General features: G+C 39.2%; 1 protein-coding gene across 4 annotated transcripts in view; it reads left to right on the forward strand.

Annotated features, from left to right (window-relative positions):
* LOC114646167 (tetraspanin-32-like) overlaps positions 1–18,597 on the forward strand; it is a 97,750-nt gene that overhangs the window by 13,047 nt on the left and 66,106 nt on the right. For all 4 annotated transcript variants that reach the window (XM_051923209.1, XM_051923208.1, XM_028794194.2 and 1 more), the window contains exons 3-4: positions 41–138; positions 10,290–10,364. In XM_051923209.1, the coding sequence (XP_051779169.1) occupies positions 41–138; positions 10,290–10,364 (173 nt within the window). The remainder of the gene's footprint in view (positions 1–40; positions 139–10,289; positions 10,365–18,597) is intronic.

Consider the following 18,597-nt stretch of genomic DNA (forward strand, 5'->3'; position numbering starts at 1 on the left):
TTGCTCACTCTCATACTTTCTACTGATCTTCTTCTTTTAGCTCTATATGGAGGACTGGCTGTCAGCATGGTTCTTACATTTGCTGGCATGGTATGCACTGCAGGTCTGATCCAAGAGTCCCGGCGGCATCTGGCAATGGTATGTGTCTCCCTGTTTTTGCATTTCTTTAGAAGCATTTGAATTCAATCTATTTATTCCATTAATGTAAATGATGGTAGCAGTTTTTGGACAAGTACATATCATATTATCATATCATATTTATGTATATGATTTAAGAGGCATTATTGTCAGGAAACTACCAATGTTATTATCAAGTAACATAGTGGAACATGAACATTAAGAACCTTAAATGTTTTTTCATCCCCTGTTCTCCATGGCATGGTCATCCAATGTGCCATCCAGATCAATACATGCCCAAAGAAGAACCCAACTCTGAAAGGCATTGGCCACAAGAACTGTGTTGGCATCGGTACGCACACTCCTGGGCCTACCTGTTCTCTTCACTTGCAAAACAGTACCGCTGATGTCAAATTTTGTGTTTATTCTTGCGATGATTAGCACACTAGGGCCACTGCCACCAAACTCAACTGCCATCCTCCGTTTCACCACCTCATAGTTGTTTGTTGCAGAGTATAAATGTACACAACGTACGCGCTGCTCTAACGACAATTGATTCGCCGGCATTCTGTATTCAAACACAGCAGGGGTTGCCTGGTCTAGCACTTTGTTACTCCCATTCTCAGGCTACACAGTGATGCCATTTTAAATACTTTTCACGCAGTTGTTTAAATGCTACAGCCTGTGAAACGTCGTATACATAAATATGGGCCACCCTGTATTAGCACCCTTAACAAGTACTTAAAAGGGACCTAGAACATACTGGTACAAAGAACACCAGAAAACAGGTAGTACCAAATAAAGGTTTTTTTATTTTAACAGTTCTGGGAAATAGAAAGTCACTGACCAAGGAATACTAATAGTAAACACTTCTTAGAACTCTTAGAAATAAAGGTGCCAGAGTGGCTCTTCACAGCGATGCCACAGGGGAATCATTTCTGGTTCCCAAAATACCCATCCACATAAAGGCTCAGGAAAGAACCTTTTATTTTTTTAGATCTGTAACAGGCTCCGTAAAGTGAATAACCATGGATAAATGCTAACCGTTTTGTACAATACCAAGAATTAATGATTTTAAAATGACTCTTGTTTACAATAACACAGCCTAAGTCCAGGCATTCTTAATTTTTCAATGTCAAAGAACAAAGAACCAACTTCATATGCAGAGAACCCTTCCTAAGATAAAATGGTGTTTTGTCAAGCAATGGTTCTATAAAGAACCACAGAACCCAGTAAGGAACCATAAAATGCCATTAAAGAGCCATTATTTTTAAGAGTGTGACAGTCCTTCACAGGTACTAGGATTTTTACCTAACCATGGTAGCTGGTTTCTTTGTGAGCCTCCTGGTGGAGGTATTATCCCTGATCACACAATTTAAAATAGCACACACGCAGAACCAGACTCCCTGTCCTACTAAAAGTTAGGAGAACACCAGGAGCATCGGAGCAAAGCCTCTCTTGGGCTACACTTTAATTTCCTCTAATAGATTCCCACTAGATAGGTTCAGAACTTTGTATATTTTTACAAATTGTGGCAACAGATATCTTAATATTTTCTGATGTTTATTTCTCAAAGATGTCTGATATTCAGTTGAAAAATACTGAAATCAGGAAATATAAATGCAACACACAATACAAATTAAAGAGCATTTGTGAGAAACATAGAAGGACATAAGGGAAATTAATAATAACTCCAATGTGAATCATAGGGCTTATGAGAACATGAGGGCAACAATTAAGAAAGATATTAGGGAGGCTAAAAGACAATTAGAGAGGAATATAGCAGATAAGGCCAAAGAGACTCTTTCAGTATTTTAGTAGTAAAACAACAGTCAAGGACGTGAAGTGCACCAGGAATATTTAAAGTGGAATTAAAAAATGCAGAATGTAAAATAGCAGATGCTCTAAACTATCATTTTTCTGAAGTCTTCACATGTGAGGAAATGGATAGCCTCCCAGCGGTGAAAAGGACTAATATGGAGGTACTGAGTAATTTAGAAAGTATAGAGGGAGAAGTACTGCTCAGATTAAATAGGCTGAAATCAAACAAATGTCCAGGACCAGATAATATTTACTCTCGAGTGCTTAAGGAGGTTACTGAGTACATATATAAATCCTTAGTACATATTTTTAGATAGTCACTACGCACTGGAGAAATTTGAAAGGACTGGAAAATGGCAAATATTATCCCGTTATACAAAAAGGGTGACCAGGCAGATCCAAGCAACTATATGCCAATAACCTTAACGTGCATCACTGGAAAATTAATGGAAAGAATTATTAAGGATAAGATTGAGCAACACCTGGCAAGGACAGCAGTTTTACTGAATAGTCAGCATGGGATCAGAAGAGGGAGGTCGTGTTTTACTGACATGCTGGAATTCTATGAGGAAGCATCAAAAAGATACGATCAAAATGGAGCATATGATATTATTTATATTTAGAGGTTGGGCATCAAACTAAGAGAAGTGGGAGTTCAGGGTGATGTTTCAGGGTTCAGAATTGGTTGAGACACAGGAAGCAGAGAGTGTGAGGAGCCTCATCAGAATTGGCTGAAGTTAAGAGTGATGATCCACAGGGGTTAGTGTTAGGGCTGCTGCTATTTTTGATAAATATATAAATGATTTAGATAGGGTGGGATATGGCCGGCCATTCATCCCAGCCAGTACCCCCAGACCGCCAGATGGAGCCCACCCTGCAGCATGGAGGTGCCCCGAATGCCAGCAGGAGATCATGGACAATGGAGTTTCGATTCACAGTGACAGAGGAAATGACGTACTTCCGGGATGAAGAAGGAGAGTTTTCACCTGACCCGGAAGTGCTGGATAATCACATGGACTGAGGGATCAGAAGCACTTCATGGTCAAGGACTATAAAGGACTGTGGGAAATCCCAGATGGGGGAGCTGAGTCGGGAGGAAGGGTGACAACGCGTCTGGGAGTGTAGGATTGATTATTAATTTATTGTGTATTGTTTATTTATGAGTATTGTGGAGTGGAGGGTGCTTGGTGCACATTATTGTTATAAAATAAATAATAACTGGACTTTTATCTGGTGTCTGGCGTCTGGTCCAAGGGTTCAAGGGAGCGATAGCGCCCCCTATCTGTCACAATAGGAATATAAGTAAGAAGCAGGTTAAGTTTGCAGATGATACCAAGATAGGTGGATTGTCAGATAATCTGGAATCCGTTAAATCATTACAGAGGGACTTGGACAGCATACAGGCTTCGGCATATTTGTGGCAGATGAAATTTAATGTCAGGAAATGTAAAGTATTACACACATAGGAAGTAAAAATGTCTGGTGTGAATACAGAATGGGATGTCTGAAAATCGAAAGTACAACTTTTGAGAAACACTTAGGAGTTGCAATAGACGCAACACTACCAACTTTCAGACAGTGTTGAGAAGCCATTAAGAAGGCTAACAGAATGTTAGGTTATATAGCATGAGGTGTGTAGTACAAGTCCAAGGAGGTTATGCTCAAACTTTATAACACACTGGTGATGTCTCATCTGGAGTGCTGTGTGCAGTTTTGGTCTTCAGGTTACAAAAAGGACATAGCAGAGCTAGAAAAGGTCCAGAGAAGAGCAAGATTAAAGAAGAAAGATTAAAAGAGCTGAGTCTTTTAAGTTTAAGTTAAAGAAGATTAAGAGGAGACATGATATAAGTATTTACAATTTTGAAGGGAATTAGTACAGTGGATCGAGACTTATTTTAAAATGAGTTCATCAAAGAACACAGGGACACAATTGGAAACATGTTAAGGGTAAATTTCGCACAAACATTAGGAAGCCTTTCTTTACACAGAGAACCATAGACACTTGGAATAAGCTACCAAGTAGTGAGGTAGATAATAAAACTTTAGGGACTTTTAAAGCAAAACCCGATGTTTTTTTAGAGGAATTAAGGGGATAGGACTGGCGAGCTACTTTGGCCTGAATGGCCTTTTCTTGTCTAGATTGTCCTAATTTTCTGATAAACTGTAGTGAGCATTGGGCTTTAAATACCATGATTGCTGATTTTATTAACAGCAACACTATAGCCCTGTACTTGTACAGCATCTTGGAATGGTGTTCATTTGTATTAAATCACTATCTAACTGAATGGTTGGTTGTATGGTCATCTATAGGCAATCATACATTAGATAGTAAAGCATCTGTATTATCTCCTACAGTTAACAAGAGAAACCACTCCAGATAAAGTGGAAAGAAATGATAAATTTCGGGGATGGACCCAGAGCTTTTTATAACATTTACCAACTTTGCAGTTGACCCTGTAGCTGTTCCAAAAGTGAACTTCTGCTTTGGGCATCAGTGGCTGCTCCCTGCTGATCTGATGTTAGAAGATGAGGGACACTAACTTGCTGGCAAAAGCTATTGCAGCCAAAGTGTGTAGATAGATAGATAGATAGATAGATAGATAGATAGATAGATAGATAGATAGATAGATAGATAGATAGATAGATAGATAGATAGATAGATAGATAGATAGATAGATAGATAGATAGATACTTTATTAATCCCAATGGGTGTATGAGTGAGAATTGATTGAAAACTTTAGTGTTCTGTAGTATCTTTAGTGCCAAGTGGGGTAATATTTGCTAGTTTATTCCTTAATTTATTCTTTTCATCCTACTGAAGAAACTTCTAATATGATACCTTTTTTTGGCTTATTCAGCCAGATTATGTTCCTGTCACATTTTTCTTGAGGAGACACTGTTATTTTATACACATGCTCCTATTTTTAGGAAATACCCCTGCATTCTTTGTAGACACATTTACTTATTAGAGCCCAGATGCAGCCACTAGGTGGCAAACCATCCCCTTCTTTTGAATCACATCTGGCGGAGGGCCGACCATTTTCTGGAATGCAGGAGGCTGTTAACTGTGACCTAGTGTGCAGGAAATTTCAGTCGTATTGTAGTCAGCATTTATCTGGTGACATGTGTTACTTCATTTACGCATGGTTTTCCCCAATAGCTCACATTTCTGCTAATCTTCCTGTACGTGGCTAAGAAAGTTTTTCTTTTGGTTTTCACTTGATTGAATAAAGGAAGTACAGTGAATGAAAATTATTTACAGAATTGCTAACATCATCTTTTCCAATCACGAGATAATTCTGAAGCCTCGCAAATATGACTTTCCTTCTAAGAGGATATTGATCATTAATTACAGAAGGAAGGAGATGAAAGGTCTAACCACATAAACTGCAAAAAAGACCAAATCATAGGGAGTTTACTTCTGTGTTATTGCGATATTTTGTTCTAATATATATATATGTTTTATTCAGTTTATTCAGGCCCTGCCATTTTACAAAACAACTGTGTCTTATGTGAAGTATTCATTTTCCTTTAAGGTCATCCAGGGGTTTCAAGTTGATGTTCCATAGCATCAATATGTTTTAAATGAATCAGTTTTTACACTAGTTGTAGAGTCCTGTCTGTATAAATCTTCATAAATTGTACTGCTATACACCCTCTTCTCATCCACAGTTGTGTTAAACTCTTCTCCCTGCCAGGTGCTAGGTCAGTTTTAAATTCAGTGTATTTTTATGTACCACACTTCATTCAGTATATGATCAGAGCGCTTGCATGTATTTACAACTCTAATGTATGAATCGCAAATTAAAATTGATACATTTACAGAATACACATTAAGATAAAAATCTTTTAAATTAAATGAAAAACCAAGTCATTTAATTGATTAATATAAACCAATTTTCAGTGGTCAGTATAAAGCAGTCATGATGATAAAAGTACATTAGAATTGAGATATAGCCAGTTGAAAATGGGAGAGGAAAACAAAAATTTCAGTTAACAGCCAACAAAGCTCTGGGTGATCAGTTATAACAGGCAAAGTCACAGTTGAGGTGCCCCTGACCGCCTTCCCACTCCTAGGCATTGAACAACAAATGGTGATCTTTTCATTGCTGTCATTTGAGGCTCATAGGATTCAGGGTCCTAAGACTGGTGGACACAGAAAGGCTTTCGGGCAAATCATATTTGGTAGAAGAAATACGAAGCCTGCAGCACAAAAAGGCTGAGGGGTAAATGGAACACCAGTCCTTCAGACTCAGGGAGAATGCAAAGAACAAATCTTTTAGACAGACAGCACATATATCACCCAGTCATAAATCTGAACATTTTTAAACTCAGGGCCTTTTAGTTACTATACAGGGATATGAATGGAGATCCTTATAAAACCACTGATGCCCATTAGTATTTACTTGTTTCACAGAAAACGAAATTTCCCAGCACCTCTTAAAGTCATTCATGAGCTCTCTGTTTGTGGCTCTCACACAAAGCTATGGTGTGCTATACAAACGTTTGACAAACCCTAATGCCTTGCCTATCACAATCTGGGTTGCATCAAAATAAACGAAGGCGCCAGTGTGTGCAGTTGCAGTTTCAATTTCCCCGTGCCAAATCCCTCTTGGGTCTTTACCCAGCTGCAGGAGGACAATTACTTACAGTGAGTAACTCACACCACACTGCTGCAACATTAGCCATAATGTTTTTTCTCTGTAGGTTTAGTATGCTGATCTATTATTTACAGAACGTCACAATCTGTAATGAGAAATCCATTTGGATTATAAATGGAGTTCCTGCTCACTTCTGCATGCCATTCCAAACTCGATGACTCATGTTTTCTTAATTCAGACGGACAGCTGGTGGGACTGCACTGCTGACCACACCCTACGAGAAAATGCAGAGGCCTTCTTCTACAAGTAAGGGAATCACAAGCGCTGTGGAAGGCACAATTCTGAAACTCAAGAATGTTCAGACCAGTATTATTAGCTTCTGACACATCTTTTTGCACATCTCCCATTGCATTCTACTGTATATGCTTTGAATTATTTGCTTTCTTTTTCCGTAGTACTTTTAGGATACGTGCCAGCCTATTCACAGTCCTTTAATACGATTAATCTGGTTCAGTTAATAATTGGATGGAGAGATCAAAAACAAAGAAATGCTGAGCATTTTTACAGTCAGATAAAATGTTTTCTCTAAAGCAGTGATTTTGAAGTTCAGTCCTCAGGAATCTACAGTGGCAGTAAGTGTTCCTACCAGTTTCTGCTTTTAATTGAATTACTGCATTATTTATGCAATGTCTATGTTTTGGTGTCAATCCAGAAATTTAAAAACTGGACTTGCTATTTTGTTTTAATCAGAATGCACCAAATATTTATGTGTGATACATTTAGAGTTTTTTTTTTTTATAATCCTTGTCTTTAACATTTTCATCACATCATTTTATACTACTTTTCCAGGTGTTGTGGATATTTAAGCTGTTACTTACTGATGACCAGGCTTGTCAGTGTGACACTAAAGTAACTGCAGCGTTTCAGAGAGTCATTTGCCCATGTATTGTTGTGACGAAAAATTGTCACCAAAAGGCTTTTACCTGAAATGAAGGCTATTAGGAGACTCAGAGGATAGGCAAACAGAGACTATAGTTTTATTGCAATAAAATAACAATAATAATAGCACAGACTCAACCCAATACGGCCAAATTGAGCTGAGCCCTGAACAGTTCCGTACTCAAAAGTTACTGTATATAGTAATTTCTTATCATTCTGACTTTGCTCAAATTAACTCATTTGCTGCTTTTCTCTGACTCCTTTCTGCACCTCCCCAGCCTGTACCTCGAGTTCCCATGGGAACCATTATTATCTCCTGACTCCCCTGTATCTGGCCTCTGGTACTTTTACTTGTCTGTTGTTCATTTTTAGTTTCTGTTTTGCTTATTTTTGATTGGTCTTCGGCTGGGCAGATGTTCCTTCTTCCACATTTGGTCACTCTCTTATCACGTCCCTTTCCCTTGGCCTTCAAGCTATTTTTTATTTAGCGGCTGAAGCTAAGCTTTAATTAAAAAGAAATATAGCATGTACTTTTACTTAATTATTTGCGTGGCAGACCTGACTTGCATTAATACCTGCACTAAGGTTAATGCTTATATATTTCTCTATATTTATTTATACTAATACATGAATACACTAATATTTTACTTTGCATACATTACATCATCTTGACCTCGTTGTATCAGTGCCTTTGCTGTTTCTGCTGACTCACTATTCCAGCTGGTTTCTCACGTGCCTACCAGGACCATTTTTTCCACATTTTGTTTTTGGTATCACTCAACAGGTGTTTTTTCTTATTCCCCCTTGTGTTTGTCCTCGGGCAGTTTCTACACGTCATTCTCTTCCTGTTCTATCCTTCCTTTCCCAAATTGGTAATTCTGCTCCAAGCTTAAAAATAATGCAATATGGCTAATGTCTTTTATTTAACTATTTGCTTGACATTCTAATTCATGCTAAATCTAATGCTTCAGAAGCTATTAATTACTTTTATGGTTATTTATGTTAATATGCTATTTATGCTAATATATACATTTTTTTCTCTCCAATAGTATCTACTCAGCTTGCCATTAATTGTTATATGCAAAATACTATTATAGATGCAAACACCATAGAAAAGGGTGAATTATTATGAAAATTATGTTTTACGCAATAGCCATAACCTTAATATTTTTTAACACTACTGGACCTTTCTGAATGCAGAATAAGTGAAGAGAAGAAGACCAAATAATTAATGAGATCAGTTAGAGGTAAAATGACTCACTGATTGTGAAAGTAGTGTGACAGATAGGGGGCGCCACCAAACCCCAAACATTGGATACAACCAACACAAATACAGTCATGGGTTCAAAATAATATTATAAAAATATCTCACAAAGTTTTCTTGAAAGGTTGCACAAGCAAAATTCCAGTCAAATTATTCTTCTCTTCTCTTCTCTGTCCACCGCCATCCAGTAAGTGTTGCCTTCCTTTCTCTCATTTCTGACTTCATTGGAGGAGGTTGGATGGCTTCCTTTTATGCCTGACCTGGGAGTACTTCCTTCCTAGTCTGATGAAAGCACTTCTGAGTCAAGTGGAAGTCCAGAAAAATAGGGATTGTGAATCCAAGCAGCACCTCTTGGTGGCTCTTAGCAGGGCTGACTCAAGGCACTGCTGCTCCCATCATGCCCTGCAGGTGTCCACATGGTTGCTGAGGTCTTGGGATGCCGTCATCTAGTTAATGGGGGGTAAACATATTTAAAAATTGGAGCCTTTCCCCACTGTTCCTTTGTTTTGTTCTCCAGTCTGTATAAGGGTCCCATTCCCATCCTGGATGGGATGTCAAATAATCCTGCCTGCTACTTACATTAGTTGGAACAAAAGCATGCAGCCACTATGGGCCCCCAGGATTGAACTTGGGAACAACTGCTCTAAAGAAATTTTTCATTATATGTTATGGCCCAGTTGATGAGAATGACAGGAAGGAAATGCTGCCATACAGCTGAGACGGGGCTCTGCAAGGCCTTAGGAAGGAGTGGGAAACATGCATTGCCAAGAAAGGTGTATCCTAATTCCATACAGGATGCTGCTGTAAAAGAGATATGGACAGGGGTACTCAAACATAAACGGGTAATAGGAAACTCAGGCGTCAGCTTGCAGAATTCCCTTGGAAGTTCACTTAGAAAGCTAGGGGGCAGCAGCTGCCAGGAACACATCTTCCTTCTCATATAAAGAGAGTAAGGCCAAGGAGAAAATGACAGAAATATCAACAGCTTCTCAGTGCTAGATGCCACTTGATTCCCAATCACCACCTTGGAGACCTGGCCCTTTATGGCGAACAGAATCTTCAGGGCTGCGCTGTCACCTGGAGTACACTGAAGAAGGTTGGTGCTGATCCCATAAGTGAAGTTTGCAGGGTAAGAAGTGGGTATGGCCAGAAGTAAAGTCCAAGTTTGGGGAACAGTCCAGATACGAGAGAGAGGGAAAAGAGTTCTTATTTCTTGTTTATTTATTTGTGTCTTGTATTTTCCTTGTGTTTATCCCCCTCTGGTAATAAATAACCTTTTTTTATGTCAAGACCTCCTTGACATTATTCTTTACACAAGGGCTACTAGCATAGTGATCCCTGTTTGTGGCAATCTACATGGCAGTTTTTATTGGGATAATTTAGCATTAACCACCAGAGCTTGAAGAACTAAATGGTCTCCCATTGTTTTCTGTAAGTTCTTAGGTTGCAAGTCCCAATCTTTTTGGGTTAAAATTAAATAACCATGGAAGAACATTGTTTCATTTAATATGTGTCTCACATGTTTCTATGTCTCTTTGTCCCTTCAGGGCTACTTCTGCCTGGCAACTTTGTTTTGTGTCACAGTACAGCTGGGATATTGGAGGTACACCCATGGTGAAGAGGTTAGTAGACACTAATATAGTTCTTTCTGCACTATGCCAAATTGACATCTTGCAATATACACATTAAAGTGAAGATTAATGAGTAAGATTAATTTGTGGATTTGTGGCACCTCTTGTGTTTATGTATTTCTGAATCTAGTGCTCTGCCACCCCAACCTGTATATGAGTGTTAGGAAATGGCTGCATGGATAAATGAAATGTGAAAGGAAATAGATAATTACTGGCATATAATTCAATTTGTTAAAGCTGTCAACTCTTGTTCTGGTTGAGTAACCTGCCACTGACGTTTTCCACCATGAATGGCTATGTACACTCATATCTGGGCTTCTTGGGCAACTGCTGCAGTCTAATAATGATGTGATATTAGAGAGATGGCAGAGAGCCACATTTTTTGTTTTGCTGCACATCTGCTGCAATATGTACATCTGCAGGATTTTAATCTTTGGAATATGGATGGCAATGTAACCTCCTGCCCTTCACTTTTCATAGATTTATGATTATGATGATGTAACTCTTATTATATTAGAGTTGTCCTCAATATAACAGTAAAAGTTCTATTTCAGATTGTCTGACCTCAGTATTCCATAAAAGTAAGGATTATCCAAAAACAAGACATATTGTTAAACTAGCAAAATACCCGCGCTTTGCAGCGGTGAAGTACTGCTTTAAAATTTTTATTAAGAAGAAAAGTAAACCTTTTTAAACTGAGGGAAAATATAACAATAATTATTTGTTAAGGATCTCTTTGTATACCACGTTGTCAGTTCGGCCCTCCGGTTGTAATATGACCAAGCTGTGCGCTGAGCTTACTCTTGAGCATGCAACGTATAGTTGGCCATGTGAAAGCAATCTTGCCACAAATCAATGCCAGCCTTTTGTATGGTCTGTCCCTGAGACTTATTGTCATCGCGAAGCAGAGCCTTACTGGAAATTGGAGGCGTTTGAATTGAAATGGGTTTCATCGATAACTTCGCATCCAGCTTTTGAGAGTTTAAACATTCATAAACATCAAAGTGTCCACTACTCAAATCATCACCTGTGAATCTAAGATGTTTAAGAGGCATTGGCGGTTGTCCAAAGGTGTAAAATATTTTGCCATTTCGGTACACTTGAAAGCGACAACCGAACAATTCAGCCATCAAGTCACATGCAGAACCATAGGTGAAGGGCTTAAGCATTTCACTCTTATAGTGCTCCTGTGTAGTATAATTATCTCCTGTACCGTCATCAGTCCACACGTTGAACCTGTCCCAGTCATTCAATACATAAGACATAATGTTCCTCCGGATATCAAGAGTGAGCCTGATATGGCCGTGCAATATGTAACACAGAGAATGGAAAAGGCAGTCGCCATCTCCGGGCATGGAAACCACTCAGTAAGTGACAGTTCTTTGATCGATGGTGATCACCTCGATAGACATGTTAATGGGGGTACGGTTGGAACGATAAAGGAAATGGGTACCTGAACAATGTAAACTAAGTCTAAAATACCTACACAATAACTATAATCGTAATAAACGAACAATAAAACAGCGGAGAAGCCATGGATTAAATAAAAAGACTGCAGTTATCAGCAGGGAGACATGAATACTGTGGCAAAGCAAGGAAGGGAATGAAGAGACCGGAGTGACGGACGGCCTTATATAGGCAGGCAGCCAACTACGTGGGAGGCGTGGGGATGGGGGACCTAACGCCACCTCACACGGCGACCGAGCTGCAGGCTATGGACGTATATATTTACGTAAGTAGGATTCAGTTAGCGTTGGGAACCCGCGTACCAAATTTCTTGAAGACGGGCCCATAAGTAACAAAGACCACTGGAAAGTTCAATATGGCGGCTGACAGTGGCGTCATACCACCAAAATAAGTACGTACATCGGTTTCGGTTAGCGCAGGAAAGCCACCTACCAAATTTCGTGAAGATGGGGCCATAAATAAGAAAGTTTAACATGGCGGACGTTGTCGACTGTTTTGACCGTTACATGTAGAATTTCGAAATGAAACCTGCTTAACTTTTGTAAGTAAGCTATAAGGAACGAGCCTGCCAAATTTCAGCCTTCTGCCTACACGGGAAGTTGGAGAATTAGTGATGAGTGAGTCAGTGAGGGCTTTGCCTTTTATCAGTATAGATAAGACAGATTTGTTACTTGGAAAACTCTAAAGCAGGGAATCGTTGAATTTACTGTCTATGTAGAATGTGTATGTTCTGTTGTTTGTGTATTTTCTCTGGCTATTTTGATTTTTCTTCTTACTGAAAGAATAATTATTAACTTGAAAATGGCAGAGCACATTGGGTACTTTGGTGTATGTTTGTATAAGTGTGATCTGTGGTGGATTGGTGCTCTGTCTGAAGTTGGCTCCATTTTTTGTGCTGCATAATGCAACATTAAACTGGATTATGCATGGAAGCTTGTTGTATTCATTAGCACAGCTTAATTTCAAGATAATGAAGGTATTTTGTTTTCTTATTCTGTTAGCCTACAATTAACTTACAGGCAACATGTTACATCAGAGACTGTGGGACTACTGTTTGCCCACGTGGTACATTGATTCACCTAGATATACCACAGAGTAAGGCACTTTCAAACATACAGTATACTAGGGGGCTCCGCCCCCTGCTCGCTTCGCTCGCCAACCCCTGGTGTTGGGAATGACAAAGAGCGTGATGTATGAATGAGATATAGAATAGTGTGAAGGTGTAGATGATGCAAATAGAAAGCAAACAATAAAGTGTGTGGCACAGTGTAAAGGTTTATTTGAAAATTTCTTTGTACACGCCGTTTAAGTGTAAAAGGTAATTCCAGCTCAGAACTTGTAAGGTCATTTAAGATGGTTATTGTTGTGATCAGAGTCAAGTTTGTCAGAGCTTAGAAAGAGTTGTGTCTCTCCAGGAAGTAATGGAATGACTTGGGTATTAATGTTTTCCACATTAATATTTTTTGGACATAATATAGTGCGTTGTGTTAAAAGGGGCATTTGGTCTAATGAGATTGCTGTTCCAAATGTCTCTGTAACTAAGTCGTCGCAGATAAAGGCTTGAGGAATTGTAATAATATGTGGCTGAAGTCCATCTGTATTGGTGAGTGTACCATCTCTCAGTTGTAATAAGCAATTGTTATGATCTGGTTCTGGACATCGCATCTTTTTTACTAACTGTATCTTTTGAAAGCAATGCCAATTGTCTGCGTATTTTAAGGTGCACTGAACAATAGCTGAGTGCATGGCATCTGGAAGAATAGCTAATCACTGTCTAAAATCTCCTCCTCATAAAAGTACCTTTCCTCCAAATGGAATATTATTATTCATAAACGTTTGTAGAAGTTTATGAATGGTGTTGAGTAAGTGACTTCATGCCATTGAACATTCATCAATAAACAACATTTTTTCAAGACGGATGTCACGTGCAGTGCCACCGTTAATGTTCATAGTGGATACCGATTTGTAGGATCTAATGCAGTTGTTAAAGATTTCACTTTCAGGTACATCGTTAGTTAGAAGCTTTTGTAGATATTCAGTATATGAATGTAAAGGAGGCAGTCTAATTTGACCCTTTTGACAACAACGTGTAAATGTATAACTTGTATTGCCAGTTGTTTCTTCAGGGAAGTGAACTAAATGACAATGATTGCAAATGACATTCATTAATCCGAATGAATTTTCCTGGTGTATGTTTTCCTTGTGTAGTTTGAGAGGCGCGTTGTTGCATGTGTAGTATTTGGGACGTGTTGTTTTGGAGCTGTAATCGATTTGACTGTGCTGTGTGAGAAGCCCGTTGTAGCCTTCGCTGCCATTAACGTATGTCTGAGACGGGAGGTGTTTCGTTTTGAATCCGTGCCTGTTGTGATGCAGCACTTTGATTGATAGTTTGCGTAATGTGGATCTAGGATGTAGATTTGTGCATATTTGCGTTGTTGATTTGTTTCAGGGTGCACTGTTCCAATGCGATGCAGTATTTGTGCACATATGCGAAAGCAGTATGGGCCATTGCCTTTTGGTGGCCTGATATTTACTCCGGTATATGCAAAAGCAAATGAACTATTGTAGGATCTAATGCAGTTCATAAAGTTTTTACTTTTAGGTACATTGTTAGTTAGAAGCTTTAGTTGAGCTTTGCATTTTTGGAGTCGAGACATTTTTTCTTTTAGAAATATGGATAAGTAATAAGGAGTATTGCACTCACTGTTAATATGGAGCCTTTTCTGCGGTTGAACGGTTAATAGTGCCTTATTGTAATGAGATCCACCTATGCTGCATAGCCGTCTATTTTGTTGTTTCTTTTGTGTTCGTGTGTTTGTTCCTGTTATCATTTCCTTTTCGTTTTGTACCCGTGACCGTGTATTCATGACTTGTTTCTTTCTCAGCATGCGAAATATGGATTAATAATAAGGAGGATCGCAGTCACCGTTAATATGTTTCCTTTTCTGCAGTTGAACGGTTAATAGTGCTTTATTTTAAGGAGATCCACCAATGCTGACACCTATGCTGTCTAGTGTGAAGGTGTTGATGTTCACTTTAGAATATGTGGCTTTGGGTGTCACTTCTTATGGATGTGTGTGTGTGTGTGTGTGTGTGTGGGGGGGGGGGTTGAGGATTGTTGTTGCGCGAGCGTCTTCTTTCTTTTTGTGTTCCTGTGTCTTGTTGAATCCCCCTCTTTGTGTGTGTCCCGTCCCTTACTTGTAGGGTCTGTGGGGTGGTTTTGTGTTCTTTTTTTTGTGTTCCATGGGCTTGTTGAATCCCCCTCTTGGTGTGTGTCCCGTCCGGTGCCTGTAGGGGGGGGGGGGTGCCTTGCTGTTGTGCGCGAGCCTCTTTTTTTTTTTCTTTTTTTTTTTTTGGGTCTAGTTTCGTGTGCAATGTGTTTCGTGCTTTACTTGCGTTTGAATACTTTTTTATGTGCCTTTTCCTTTTTTCGGTGCTCTTTGCGCCTCATTTCTCCATTTTTCCTGTGCTCACTCCTTTTTTGTGTGGTCTTGTCCGCCTCTCGCGGCCCCTCATCCGCCTCTCTCGCCCTCTTTCGTCCGCCTTTCTCGGCTCCTCAGCCGACTCTCGCGGACTCTTTTTGCGCCTGCGCAGTACGTCTTTTTGCAGCTACGGCCCATTGCCGGATGTGCCTGCGTCCATCATCCGGTTTAGCATTCTCGGTTAGTAATATGGATATTTATACACACACATACGCAGATATCTTTATATATGGACATACTTTTTAATGTCTTGATGCCATTTATGTTTTTAAAGCTTGCATCATCAGTTGACGCAGATCTCAAAGATAATAAACCTCTAGGTGCCCACCCTGGACCGATGCCAGGGACTGTCAGCAATAATATTATTTTCAACAACCCACTGTCAGGTTTAGTTACAAAAAGAATCAAGTTATTTAAGACAGAAGAAATAATTCCTAAACTAATTTGGTCATTCATTAATACTGCATACAAATCCTTAATTAAACTATTGAAAGAGGAAAATGGCCATCCCGACCAGGAAGGAGGAAGATTCATTACCTGGATGGGAGACCAGTGCGGAATGGCAAATGAATTGGCCTACAGGAAGGGGAAATAACTTTGTGCCTGGTTGGTATCATTTAACTGATGAACTAACAGAAACTGAGAATCTGAAACTATTCCATCCCCCATACACCAGGTGGCAGTGGCCCCTGTATGTGAATCCATTCGGGACACCCACAGGAGTGCTTGGAATATGGAATCTGGAAATTCAGCCCTGTCGGGGTCTTTACATACCGATACAGGATGCTGTTTGGGAGGACCTCCCTACTTTCTTTATGGCCCTGTAGTGCTTCATGGAACACATGGCATGGCAAGTATTCCCAGTTTCAGCATAAAAGTGAGCCCACTGCCTCACATTAGTGAGTCAGAGTCGGGAAGCAGTGGGCAACACCCAGCAGGAGATAGTATAGAGGAAGAATGGATTTATTTGGAGTATTCATAGTGTTTATTTTATTCATACAACGTGTGCTGTATTACTGTTTCTTGGGTTTGGGGCTCAGTGGCACCCCCTGTGGTTGCAATATACAGTTTCTCATTCAAATGAATAGTAGGTCTTCCCATTTTTAAATATATTATTTGAGGTTAGAGATGACCTCCACTTTCTTTTTTCTAATTTATGTGTCTTTTGGAAGCTGTGAAGTAAACACTTATCACTGCGGTTCAATGAGCCAACCTGTCTTCATAGCAACTTGATATGAAATAAAACATCAACATGACAGGGATTCAGAACCAACCTTGGTAGGTTTCAGTAACTAAAAGGAATCAAATCAGCCTTGATTGGTATGCCAGACACACACACACACACACACACACACTTAATCACCTGGGGCCACTTATCCTGATCTTTTGGGGTGTGGAAGGAAACCAGAATATCCACAGGAAGTCCAAACACAGGCATAAAGAGGATATGTACAATGATCCTGGATGCTGGGTTTAAATCTCTCCTAAAGCAGACATTGTCAACATTGTCATTGACAAGCTGGGTTGAGTAGGTCAATTTGTGGTGTCAAATTAACTCTGATGTGCGTGTGGGACTGTGTGGGAGTGTGTATTTAAGTGGCATCTATGATGGCCTGGCTCCCTGCCTGGGGCTGTTAATGGCCTTGCACCCAGCATGCCAGGATTGGCTCTGATACCACACCACTTTACAGCCCTGATTTTATTTAAGCAGGTTGTGTTTGTTATGTTTCTGTATTTACAGTGCAGAAATACACAATTGTGAATTTTATGTTTTTGCATATTTTTAGCATAAGTTTCCAGTACAGAGAAGTCAATGAATTTCTTGTTTATGAATTTGAATTTATTTTATATATTTTATATTTAAAATATATTTATTTTTTTATTTATTCCAATACTGAACAAGGCACCGATCACATAGAGAAGAAAGGGGAAATCCACTAATACAAAGACAAGACAATAAATTAAACAGGCAATGTAGTGAAAGTCAGGAACAGGATTGGAGTGAAAACCTTAATGCACAAAAACTGAGTACATAACTCAAATGAAAGAACAGACACAGAGAAGTACTTGAAGTCACTGGGATACTGGGGTCAGACCCTCAGCACTTTTTTGTTTTCATCACTTCTTTAAATTCAGTTGCTGGACATTATTTAGAATAAAACTATGTCCAGTCTCCAAGGACAAACTCCCATTTCTGCCAAAATTGTGCTTCATACTATGAATATTATGGTTGGTCCTGTGATAGATAGAGAGCTTATATGACCTTGCATCATTTAAAAGTTTCCCAGAAGGGTTAATCCAAAAAAAACCATTCATTTGCATGGGCTGTCTTTGTTTGTTTTTTTTAATTGAAGCCTCTACCATAGTCAATAAATCACTTTGATTTCAGTCATTGCGTACTTGCCAGAATTGTTTATCAGTCAAAATGACAGCTTTTGGCAAATTAAACTTTTCAGGTTGTAAAAACAGCTAGGAATCCACTTCTAGACATTCTGCTTTCCACCTTGAGCAGCACTCACTTCACCAATAGTGTGCATAAATGCTATAAATTTATGATGTCTGAGACTGCAGAGCAGTTGCCAAATGTTGGCTAGATTAGCACTGAGCAAAGAGGCAAATTCAAGACACAAGAAGTAGTGGTTGGTGACAATCACAGTGAGAAAACAAATGAAAAATAAGGAAGGGTCATGGGCCAGGAAGCAGACTGATATCTGTGTTCTTTTTGTACAACAACAACAACAACAACATTTATTTATATAGCACATTTTCATACAAAAAGTAGCTCAAAGTGCTTTACATAATGAAGAAAAGAAGAATAAAAGACAAAAAAGAAATTAAAATAAGACAACCTTAGTTAACATAATAAGGAGTAAGGTCCGATGGCCAGGGTGGACAGAAAAAACAAAAAAAAACTCCAGAAAGCTGGAGAAAAAAATAAAATCTGTAGGGGTTCCAGGCCACGAGACAGCCCAGTCCCCTCTGGGCATTCTACCTAACATAAATGAAATAGTCCTCTTTGTAGTTAGGGTTCTCACGGAGTCACTTGATGCTGATGGTTATACAGACTTCTGGCTTTTAATCCATCCATCATTGTTGGAACATCATGGTGCTTTGGGTAGATGGTGGTGGCACAAGCCACCACCAATAGGACACCGGAAAAGGAAACAGAAGAGAGAGTAGGGGTTAGTACAAATTTTGAATGAATAGTTATTATAATGAATTGGATATACAGAGTGTCAGGGTTAAATTACAGTGAAGTTATGAGAAGGCCATGT

The sequence above is a fragment of the Erpetoichthys calabaricus genome, chromosome 2 (genome assembly GCF_900747795.2).
Source record: "Erpetoichthys calabaricus chromosome 2, fErpCal1.3, whole genome shotgun sequence".
NCBI lineage: Eukaryota > Metazoa > Chordata > Cladistia > Polypteriformes > Polypteridae > Erpetoichthys > Erpetoichthys calabaricus.